The following is an 11,975-nucleotide window of genomic DNA, read 5'->3' on the forward strand; positions in this document are numbered from 1 at the left end:
ATTTAAACTTTGAATCTGATCAGTATTACCCATTGATATGTATAAGAAAACTGTTTTTTTTTTTTTTTTTTTTTTTTTTTTTTATGATAAGAAAGATATGATCTGTTTTGATTAAATTTCTTTGTGTGGTTTTTTTTTCTTGGGATCTACTTTCTAGATACCTGAGTGCAATGGGACAAGGAGCAGGAACACATGGACTCGGTGAACAAAATGAGCGATTGAAGTGTAATATGATACAACCTACCTGAATAACCAAACATCCAACATATTAAATTTCTCATAAAAATTAAACTTATAACAAAACATCTCGATACGTATTTCTCGTGTTCATGGGCTTGAAGAATCCACCATCTGGCAGGGAAAAGCCCAAAACCCTCCAACCTACCGTAACTGTTCCTGTGTTCAGCCCAAATCTCAGAAGGGTGAAGAAGGAAACTTACAAAACATCTGAATAAGTACAACTCCTCGAAGTTCTTAGATAATCGCGCACAGACTGAAGCAAAACACGACGCTATCAATACCGAATCCCCAAAATGACCTCAACTAATGACCACCGCCAACAACCTCCCTCCGATTCAGACTCCGACTTCGATTCAGACACCGACTACGGCCACACTGGATCCCGGCCCTTCCGCCACACCGATCTCTCAAACTCTATTTTCAAAGCCTACTTCGAATCCACCAACCAATCATCACCTTCCACCTCCGACCTCAACAAAATACAGTCCTTCCTCAACTCCTCCTCCTCCGGCGCCCTATCATGCCTCATATGCCTGGAGCGCATCAGGCCCTCCGACCCCACCTGGTCCTGCTCCTCTCTCTGCTTCGCCGTCTTCCATCTCATCTGCATCCAGAGCTGGGCCCGCCAGGCATCCGATCTAGCCGCCGCGCGCGCCGCCACACGCCTTTCCGTATCTCCGGAACTCGCCTCCGTCTGGAACTGCCCCAAGTGTCGTGTCCAATACACCAAATCCCAAATCCCTAAGATCTACCTCTGCTTTTGTGGCAAATTACAGGACCCGCCCAGTGATCCGTGGGTTCTACCACATTCTTGCGGCGAAATCTGCGATCGCCCTTTGAAGCACAACTGTGGCCATCGTTGCTTGCTTCTCTGCCACCCTGGGCCGTGCCCCTCGTGCCCTAAGCTGGTGAAATCAGTGTGCTTTTGCGGCGCCGTTAACGACGTTCGTCGCTGTGGCTTCAAGAAATTCTTTTGTAACAATGTGTGTTCGAAGCTGTTGGACTGTGGGGTCCATAGGTGCACTGAAACTTGCCACGACGGGCCGTGCCCTCCGTGCCATGCGCGTGGGGTCTACAGGTGCCAGTGCGGGAAGGTGGAGGAGGCAGAGAGGGAGTGCTGCGAGCGGAATTTTCGGTGTGAGAATCCGTGCGGGAAGGCGCTGGCTTGTGGGAAGCACGCGTGTGGGAAAGGATGCCATTTGGCCGGGGAATGCGGTGGGTGCCCGCTTCAGGGGAAGCGGACGTGCCCGTGTGGGAAGAGAGTGTATCAAGGGATGCCATGTGATGTCGAGACACCGCCACTGTGCGGGGCGACTTGCGATAAGACGTTGAGCTGTGGCCTGCATAGGTGCCACGAGAGGTGCCATCGCGGGCTCTGCATTGAAACTTGCAGGATTGTGGTCGCCAAGTCCTGCCGGTGTGGGAGCCTCAAGAAAGAGGTACTTTCTTTCTTATTTTTTGTCTTTGCGCTTTGGTTGTATGGATTTGAAGAATTCCTGGAATCTCAGTATGGGAAAAATGAAACTGAAATTAGAATAGGTTCCTTGCTATCAAGATTTGCTATGTGAAAGGAAGTGTCAGAGAATGCGGGACTGTGGGCGCCATGCTTGTAAGCGTCGCTGCTGTGACGGGGATTGTCCTCCATGCTCAGAGGTGAGTGTGTATGGTTATTGTTGTTGCCTCGTTTTGTAACAAATAATCTCTGATTCTGTTTTTTTCTTTTTAAATTACTTCCAGGTCTGTGGCAGGAAGCTACGGTGTAAGAACCATAAATGCCCTTCTCCATGCCATAGGTATGTCATATGTAACCCTTTCCCATTTGCAGTAACCAACATGTGATGGTGCTGCTATCGTATGGTTCTCTGGTTTGGAGATACTAACAGGAAATTTGTGGGGGGTGGGGTCTCTATGGTTTAGCCAATGAGCTGAACAAATAAGATTTATACTCAACTTTAGCTATTACCGGCTCTGGAATTTTTAGCGTAGGTTCTGCAATTGTAAGAAGCTTTTGGTAGCTATAATTTGTGTAATCCTGAATTACTCATAAAAAAAAAAAAAATTGTGTAATCCTGAATTAATAAAAAAATTGTGTAATCCTGAATTAATAAACAGAGGCGTTGTATGATGATAGTCAGTTTTGTTCTTGCAGAGGTGTCTGTGCTCCCTGCCCAGTGATGGTGACGATTTCATGTGCATGTGGTGAGACACACTTTGAGGTGTGAGTTTAATCTTTTGGATCCTGTAGTTAGTTTCTTATTTGGGAGCTGGTTTTCATTTCAAGCACCAGTTTTATAAGTACTGAATGAAGTGTGGAGAAGTTGGGAAACATATTATCTTCTGTTATTACTCAAATTGAGGGCCTAAGAGCGCAATTATTCCATAGTTATGTTGTAGCTGACCCCTTGCTAGTGTTTGTATAGCATGTGCATTGATTACATATACTAACCTAATAAATGTATAAATAACGTTGCCCCTTCTATAATTTGGTGTTTCCTTGTAACTCGAGATAAGCTTTTGTATTTTTCATGCGTCTCTGATTGATGGTATCAATTGGCCATTTGCACAGTTTTTCTTTGTGGCTCCTGAAAATGCAGGTTTCCTTTTTATGAAAAATTTTGGAAAGAAAACAAAAAAACTTTCCTGCAACAAATGCATGATTGACAACCTTCATTGAATAGTCTCATGGTTTCCATACTAGGTCCCTTGTGGTACTGAGGCGGATCAGAAGCCTCCTAGATGTCCCAAGCCATGTGATATTGTGCCTCTATGCAGGCATGGATCAAATTGCAAGGTACCGTTGGTTGTTCTCATGCGGCTTTTCGATTTTAGTGGTTTCTAGGTTTTTTCAATTATATGTTGAATTCCCTATTTTGATTTCCGGCAACCCTTATCATATCTGACCGCATTCATTTTCACCATGTGTGGTTATGAAACTAATGGGGCCGAGGACTCGAAATTCCTTGAAACATTGATGATTAGCTGATTCTGGATATCTTTACATTTTCTTTAGGTTTTTGTCTTAAAATTTCCATCATTATACTTGTAAGTCTTGTAGAAAAGAAATTTAGTTATTCATTGCATGTCCTTGCCCCTGGATATTTTAAACATTGACAAGCCTTTATTGTTTCCAGCCACATAAATGTCATTATGGAGCTTGCCCCCCTTGTCGTTTACCTTGTGAAGAAGAATATCCATGTGGCCATAAGTGCAAACTAAGGTTTTCAATATCTCTCATTTCATGAATGTTTATGTTAACATCTCCTTTCGATACTAGATAGTCTTTTTTCTGTACTACTTATTGTTCTTTTCCCTTATTTTCCAGGTGTCATGGCCCTAGACCTCCTCCTAATTCCGAATTTACATTGAAACCAAAGAAAAAGAAGTCAATACATCAGAGCGAGTGTACACCAGGTTCTGTATGCCCTCCTTGTCCAGAACTGGTTTGGAGGTCATGCCTCGGGCAGCACATTGGAGCAGAGAGAATGGTTAGTTTCAGTATTCTTGCCATCAATTTTCATTTTTCCTATATGCATACAAATAGGATAATGGTTTCCTCTGTGTACCAGATGGTCTGCTCCAATAGAACACAGTTTTCCTGTGAAAATTTGTGTGGAAATCTTCTATCTTGCTGTAATCATTATTGTACAAAAACCTGCCATACTCTGAAGAGCCTACCTGCAACACCCATCCAGAACGAAAGAAGCGAGTCTTGTGAAGAGTGTTATCTTCCTTGCCAAAAGGTGTTTATTAAACTTCTATTCCTTCCTTTCCAGTGTACTTTTTATCTTTCATGTTCCTCCAGTGATTAATCTGTATCTTAGGACTCATCACTTTAAAACTCATTAGTTGCGTCCTTATTTTCAATGTCTTTATCCAGGAGAGGAAGCCCACATGTTCTCATCATTGCCCCCTGCCATGTCATCCTGGAGAATGTCCCCATGCAAAGTGCTTGTAAAACGATCATGCCACTGTGGTGCAATGGTCCATGTTTTTGAGTGCATATACTACAATGGGTTGTCTGAAAAAGAGCAGATGATTGTTCGCTCATGCAGTGGGCCTTGTCATAGGTAATTTATGAATATATGCTCATGCTAAGTTATTATGGAGCATGCTTATTTTATTACTTAAAGTAAACGGAGCCTCAGGCTTCGTTTGGAAGCCAAACTCATCTCAACTCATCATTATAACTTTTTCAAATTCCAACACAAAATATAATAAACAATTCAACTTTTTTAAATCCCAAAATAATAATGATATTAAAAAATAATATTTTAACAATATTTTATCATTTCAACTCAACCAACTCAGTTCAACATCCAAACGCAGCCTCAATCTAAACTCTCTAAATTCTTCCTCGTGCTTTGGTATTCTTCTTGTGGTCTATGAAATAAAACAGGACAATGGACTTAAGAGTTGATATTGATGCTGCAGGAAGTTGCCCAATTGCACCCATCTATGTCCAGAGACATGTCATCCTGGTGAATGCCCATCACCTCAAAAGTGCTCTAAGAAGGTAATGATTTCAATAAATTTATAGAGAAGACCATGTCATTTAGTGGAACATATGGAATCTCAATTATTATGACACAATTGTAGCATTTCAACTAGCATTTGTATATTTGATTACTCTTTTCAACTGTTTCTTTTGCTAGATTTTTGTTCGTTGTAAATGCCAAACCTTGAAAAGAGAGTGGTTATGTCGAGATGTTCAAGCAGCCTATAGGAATGCTGGCTGTGATCCCAGAGATATACCAAAAAATCAGTATGGGCTTGGACTTCTTTCATGCAATTGTGATTGCAAGAGCAAAGTACAGGTTGCTACTTCAGAATTACAGTTGCGTAAATCAAAGGTGGTGGAGGTAATATACTTCTAATCCTACCAGAACCTTTTTTACTTTCCTTTCTCTCTGCTTGGAGTCATTGTGGGTCTACTACAAGATTTTATTGGGTATGGCAATCGAGTCTCATTTTTCCAACTTTTATACAACCGTAGGTTAATATGAGGGCGTTTATGTAAAGTGATGTTACTTATATAAGTTGTTTTACAAAAATGTCCCTCAAACATGGTTATATAGAAGTTGTAAAAAATGATTGTAAGTGTATCATTTTCCATGGCCAATCGGTTGGCACAAACTTTTTGCCATGTACTGTGGAATAATTCCTGTAATCCCAAACATCAATATAGAGAAATAGATGCAAACATGCAGACTTGAGTTGTTAAAAGATCTGATAGCACTCAATTCTCCCCAGGGACCATAGAAAGTGGCGGGAATGGCAAAATGGAGCCTTTTCTATCTTCCTGCACAACCCATAAACCTGATTTTGGATGGAATTTCTTGTCCGCTGATAAATATTCAGTTTAAAAAATACAGCTCTTAGCTTTTTGTACATGAGAATTTGCTTATGTGTGCGTTTAAGATTCAGTAGCTTTTTGACAGATGAACTTTATTCAGATGAAATCTAATACCACAGTTAATTCTTTAAAGGAAAAGGAGCCAGATACTGAAAAGAATGTACGAAAGCGCAGAAAAAGACGAGAACGGATACAAGACGCAGAGCAAATCTCACGACTACAGGTTTGATATCTTTACTAGACAAAAAAGGTAGCCCTCCCATGTACCCTCTTGTTTGCTTACCAACAGAAACTCTCCTTTGCAAACAGAAAATTGCTGCGACTGTGAAGTGGCTTCTTCTTTTCATCGCCCTCGCGGTGGTCATAATTGCTGTGGCAAATTATTGTTACAAGGGTCTCATTTGGCTCTCTGATTGGATGAATCAAGTTGAAGAACAAAGACACAGAAGAAGATACACTCGGGTCTAACCATTCTCTAGTCTTCTTGCTTTGCTCTTCTAATGCTTGATGTGGATTGATTTACAAAAGGACACTACTACTACAATGAAATTCTTTTTGCATTGATTGCTTACCAAATAATCTTTACCATGATACTCATCCAATGTACGGACACACCTATTTGATCATGTCGGTCAATTAAAAAAAATTGCAAAGAGATAGTTTTGCTACTTATATCGTAATACACCATATACCATATTTATTTTAATTTTTAATTTTTTTTAAATTAATTTGTTTTTAGTTTTATTATTTCTAAATTAATTGAATTTTTCTCGCACATTATATATTTGATAAGAGAAACAATAATACAAAAATAAAAAATTATGTGTAGAATTTTTCATTTGCCTACGATTGATTCAGTCAGCTCTGGCGGCCAAGCCCATTTAACATCTCTCTACGCAGTTACTACATTTAGACCTCGGTTCTCGGGATCAATATCGAAGTACCCAACTATTCTAGCATCTTTCATCAGCTTATAGTCACGTATCAGATTCTGAACCAACGATAAACGGTCCAAAGTAAAAAGAAAAAATCTATTTATTATCTATTTTTTTATTATATTTTCATCATTTTATAATGCGGTATTAGATGATAAATTTATAAGTGAAATATAATAAATAGTCTTCAATCATATAATGTCATATCAAATAATAAGAATTGAGATGATAGCAGGATTACTCTTTTATCCACAAGCCAATATCAAGCTCGTGTGAAACCAGCTATCTGACCAAAGCAGTACGCGTTTGACTTGGTCCCTGGGTTTTCTTTTACACGTTGCCAGCCGTGTGAAATGCGAATGGTTCGTGACATCTGAATGCAACAAAACGAGGGTGTGAGAATATGTCGCCAAGAGGTCAATGTCGTGGATTTGGGGGATTTTAAATGGACATGTTCCATTGATTCTAAAACCATTACGTATAATGAATGTGTATGTATAGAGCTTTAATTTGTTTGTCAAACTTATAAAACTTTGAGCCAATAACGAACAAATCTATTTTGTTTATGTAAAAGTGATTAATTATTAATCTCGTATGACCTGATATTAGGCTTTACTTATCAAGTTAGGTTCAATATTTAATTGCAATTACAAGTTTCTTTCACTGCGTAAGGAAAGCCCGAGATGTTAAAAATTGAAGCTTGTATGGTTCCCAGCTAAGACACGTGATAGGTTGATCAAGCTTCCTAGAGTCTGTAGTTCACACTTGTGCTGTGCGGACTGATCCCTTCCTCCCATCCATAGAGTAGTTGTTCAATTTTCATTCGTTCCTCGTACCTCAATTTCAATTGGGCAAGAAATGGATGATTATTGTTAGTCATTTTATTCACGTGCAAGTTCAACCGCAAGGCTCCTCTCTAGCTATGGTGTTTCGCAATTAGTTGCATTTTCCTCGTAAAAAAAAAAAAAAAAAAAAAAAAAACAACAATAGGCAGTGTCTTATTTAATTAAAGTTTGTGCGCATAGTCCTTCACCCAACAGCCTAGTAAATAAAAAGGAGCAAATTCATAATATCATTAAAAAATACTTTCTTAATCTGAGTAAAAAAAAAAAACTTCGGGGCACACTTTTGAAATACTTTTTCGGTGGATTTAGTATTTCTGAAATTATTAAGCTAAGCCTGGAGGAGAAAAGACTGGAGAGTACAGAAACCGCTGGGACTTTTCCCGGAAACTATTAGAAGTCAAAGTGCCCCAAACATGGAAAGTGCAAGTTACACGTTCTCTTTCAAAAGGTCGGACGGACCACTTTCCCATCTTTTCATTCGTAAAATAGAAAGGATTGACAGAGTTTGAGTACGTGTGGGGCTCAAGTGCAAAGCGCAAGCCGCGTATCTGGGCGCACTTACAAGGTGCATCATTTTATATATGCTCCCTCCAAAACCCAAAAAATCTTTGTTCACGTACTTGTATTTCTGTCATATGCTCATCAAATTGAGTGAAGAATATTCTGAACCTGAAAAGCCTTCTTCCGACCCAGTCAGACTTCGTTTATACTTGATTAGTACGTTGCAATTATGAAAATTAGAAAGCTTTATTAACAACTCCAAGTTAAAAAGGAAACATAAAAACCTTTTTCCTTTCCTTAAAAAAAAACCAGGTAATCTTTCTTCCTCGCTGTCAGTGTTCACATAAATCCTACCCTACAGCCTACTAACAGCTCAATGTTAGATGAAATTCCTAAACTTTACACACACACACGCACACACCCAAGAAAACACATTTATACCAAATAAGAACTCTCCAAAAACAATAATGAAAATGGATAAAAAGAATTGTTTCTTTTCTTGTTTTCCAGTTCGGAACTTCATTCTAAAACGATGGAGATTGCACCACTAGAGATGCTGCCACGACTAAAATCGCAGACAGACAATGCTCGGTCCAGATTCGTAACAATGTCAGCCATGGTTGGCCTGTCCTTTCCTTCCAAATTCACACAATGCAGTGCAGTATATGCCATCAGCTCCACCGCCTCTACTTCATTCACCTCTGGTGGCCCAACCCTGGAGTCCAGGATCTTTACCATTTCTCCAGCCATAATTGCTGGCACCGCAAAGTCCACCACGCTTATGGGCGTTCCTCCATCTTCACCATTCCTGAATATTGCTCTCTTTCCTGTCAAAAGTTCTAGCAGTACTATTCCAAGTCCATAAACATCACTCTTTGCTGTTAATAGATTTAGACCATAGTATTCAGGATCAATGTACCCAACTGTTCCAGCCGCTTTCGTTGGCCTGTAATCGCAATCGGATTCCGGGCCCATTAACGACAATCCAAAATCAGATACTCTTGCTGTCCAATTCGCATCGAGTAATATGTTAGAAGACTTGATGTCTCTATGAATTATGGATGGGACGGCATAATTGTGGAGATATTCAATTCCTCGTGCAGCATCTAACGCGACTTTGATCCTCATCTTCCAAGAATTCAAAACGCTACTACTCTTTTCCACGTTGTTCTTGTCGTGTATATGATCGTAAAGGGCACCATTCTTCATGTAGTCGTAAACCAGGAGCCTTTCATCCTCTTCCTCGCAATACCCAACAAGCCTAACCAAGTGTTTGTGATGAAGGCGGGACAAGAAGGCCAATTCTGAATCAAATGCGCTTTCTTTCTCTTGAAACTTCTTCGTCTGTGAACCTGTTTCGCCCCTTTTTATCGCAACCTCGCGACCATCACTTAATTTACCTCTGTATACAATGCCAAAGCTTCCAGCACCGAGCTTGTTCTGTAGGGAGAAACTGTTGGTGGCTTCTGCGAGCTCAACTAGTGAAAATTCCTCGGCCATGTCTGCGCGCTTGGATGAGGTTCCACTCCTCTGGCGCCTCATAATGAGCGAGGCCTGGCGCCTAATGGTGGATGATCTCGAAGGCGGGCTATTGTTTGAGGCCGTGCCATTGTTAGAACTGGGAGCTCTTGTGATTGTGGGTTGCACTGAATTGTGCACTTTCTTCTTCCCAAAACAGACTCCAGTCCAAAAGCAGTAGACTATTGTGCAAATACCCGCAAAAACTCCAACCGAGCCCACAATGCAGAACGCCAATAATCCCTTTCTCAGACCCTTTGATGGAGATGACCGAGCCGAACCTGTTGGCCCCGGGGGTAATGGTACTGGTGGCGGCGGCGGCGGCGGAGGAGTTGAACTTTGAGTAAAACAAGGGTTGCAAATATTCCCAAAACCAGAGCACAAGTTTTGAGACAGTGGATACAGACCACACTCGCTGCAAGAAGAATGATTGCAAGGCCCAGGAAGAATTGCAGGAAAATCAGCCCCTAAACTGGCCTCACCAGCCCAGCCGGGTCCCCAACATGTAATTGACAAACTCTCCATCGTTAATCCACAAGTAAAATTTGACCCCGACGCAATGGTTGCAAACGAAACACCTTGCGTCACATTCACCGAATACTCTCCTCCACCACCCCAACACACAACCGAATCATTAGGTCCCCTAATTCCACAACTATGGCTCGCTCCAAGCGCCAACGTCGAGAACTCCCATGCCGAATTCGAAGGAACATTCAACTGCCCAGAATCGTTATTTCCTTTGCAAAACACAAACCCCGTAGAATTGAGGCCGCATACATGAGTGCCACCAGCTACAATACTCGCCATCGGTACGATCCCAAACTCTGTCTGTATACGATTCGCTATAGTAGTATTACTTCCCCAACACCGAACCTGACTACTGTTCCTTAAGATACCGCAAGAGAATCCTATCCCAGAGGAGATTGACAAGAACCCATCAGATGGTGGTTTAGACTTATCACCTCTCCAGCAATTGACGGAGCCTGTACCAACAACCGTGGCGCAGACTTGGTCGTCACCGACCGAAAGGTTCTCTAATAGGACTTTTTCATTGAAGTAAACTCGTTGGGGGTCGAAGCTACTGCTAGAAAAGTTGGTCGTGTCCCAGCAGTGGAAGCTGTAACCACCGGAGCGGAGGCCACAGAAGAAGTTCTGGCCGCCGGATATGGAGGAGAAATTGACGTTGGGATTGATGGGGATGATTTGGCCACGTCGGTAGCATTGGATGCTTTGCCTAGGCTGCGAGGCGACGATGCCGCAGACGGTGGCGGAGGCGTAGCTGATTGCGAGGGTGGCGCCGGAGCCAAGCGCATGGGCTGAGGGTGTCCTGTAGATGAAGAAAATGACGGAGAGGATGACGATGACGGCGGATGAGGAAGAAGACGGTAGTTTCGTCATCTAAAAGACTCTGTTTTTACGAAAGGAGTGGTGGGTTGGAGGCTGGTCAGCTTCATTGGCGGAGTTGACCGAGAGAGAGGGAGTGAGAAAACAGAGAGCACCTTAGAGACGGAGAGAGAGTCACAGAGGTCGAGATTGCAGGTGGATTAGTTGTGTGAGAGAGATTAGATGGAGAGAGGGCCAGACGTTTCGGAGTTTTCAGTATGGAAACAATTGAACTCTCTTTCGGGGAAGTCTTTTGAGGTTGTGTTTGGCAACTTCGTGCGAACCGGTCTTTAAATTTTCGTATTTAAAAACAAACAAATTTCAGTAGTTGGTATCAAAATCAATGGAAGTGACAAAAGAACGTTAGAAACTTATACGATTTATGATGCTTTGAAGGATTTTTACTTTTGAGTATATTTTTACAAATTTAATTTTATATATTTCTTGATAATATCCAAAGGATACTCTTTCCAAATTTAAAGGCTTATTCGTATGGTAGGTTTTTCTTTTGGTCTTCTTTTAGCATTAACTTAACTTAATTCCTTATGATCATAAGTTTTGGTGCTCTTTTGAATTTGAAAAATTATAATTATAAGCTGATGTATAGGATATATTATTTGTAGTATTAACGTTACGTGATTTAAATTGTAAGAGAATTTAAAATTATACACTCTTGCAAATTAAACTTGACACGTCAACGATGTAAAATATATGTCCATCACATCAGTTTGAAACTAGCATTGCTCGATTGATTATTGAGAAAATATATTTGTAATCGTGAATTGTATAACTGTCGCGTAATCGTTTTAAAAAAAAATAAATAAAATATGAGACCCACATAAAAAAATTAATTTTTTAATAATAGACTCTACTCTTTTTTAAAGTGATTATGTAATATTTATACATTTCACGATTGTATATAGAATTACTCAAATAAAATACACATGATAAATCACCCACTTATAATACCAATTATCTCTTGCCTTCGTCAAAAATGAACAAGGATTCTTTCAATAACATCGGTTCAATTTAAAACATGAAATATTTTAGTAATTTTAATTCTCATCGTAATGTATAATAATAAAAATATCTCATATTTTAAACTAAGTGAAGGTTATCCATTTCAATTGATATGGAGAAGATTCTATTGTTACGAAAAATCATATGAAAGCTTCTATTAATTTAAAGTATAATAAAATT

General features: G+C 40.4%; 2 protein-coding genes across 2 annotated transcripts; one reads left to right on the plus strand and one right to left on the minus strand.

Moving 5' to 3' along the window:
* Positions 1–514: 514 nt before the first annotated feature.
* On the plus strand, positions 515–6,246 carry LOC121253590 (NF-X1-type zinc finger protein NFXL2). The gene is given in 14 exon segments (XM_041153587.1): positions 515–1,679; positions 1,780–1,893; positions 1,978–2,033; positions 2,390–2,456; positions 2,939–3,031; positions 3,372–3,457; positions 3,563–3,725; positions 3,807–3,980; positions 4,118–4,172; positions 4,175–4,307; positions 4,672–4,753; positions 4,893–5,099; positions 5,727–5,816; positions 5,903–6,246. Coding segments are annotated over 14 exon segments (2,625 nt in total). The 5' UTR covers positions 515–533; the 3' UTR covers positions 6,062–6,246.
* Positions 6,247–8,137: 1,891 nt separating this feature from the next.
* Positions 8,138–11,037, minus strand: LOC121253601 (putative serine/threonine-protein kinase-like protein CCR3). Its single transcript, XM_041153590.1, has one exon. The coding sequence runs from the start codon at positions 10,788–10,790 to the stop codon at positions 8,394–8,396; it is 2,397 nt and encodes a 798-aa protein (XP_041009524.1). The 5' UTR covers positions 10,791–11,037; the 3' UTR covers positions 8,138–8,393.
* Between the last annotated feature and the right edge of the window lie 938 nt (positions 11,038–11,975).

The sequence above is a fragment of the Juglans microcarpa x Juglans regia genome, chromosome 1D, assembly GCF_004785595.1.
Source record: "Juglans microcarpa x Juglans regia isolate MS1-56 chromosome 1D, Jm3101_v1.0, whole genome shotgun sequence".
Taxonomy (NCBI): Eukaryota; Viridiplantae; Streptophyta; class Magnoliopsida; order Fagales; family Juglandaceae; genus Juglans; species Juglans microcarpa x Juglans regia.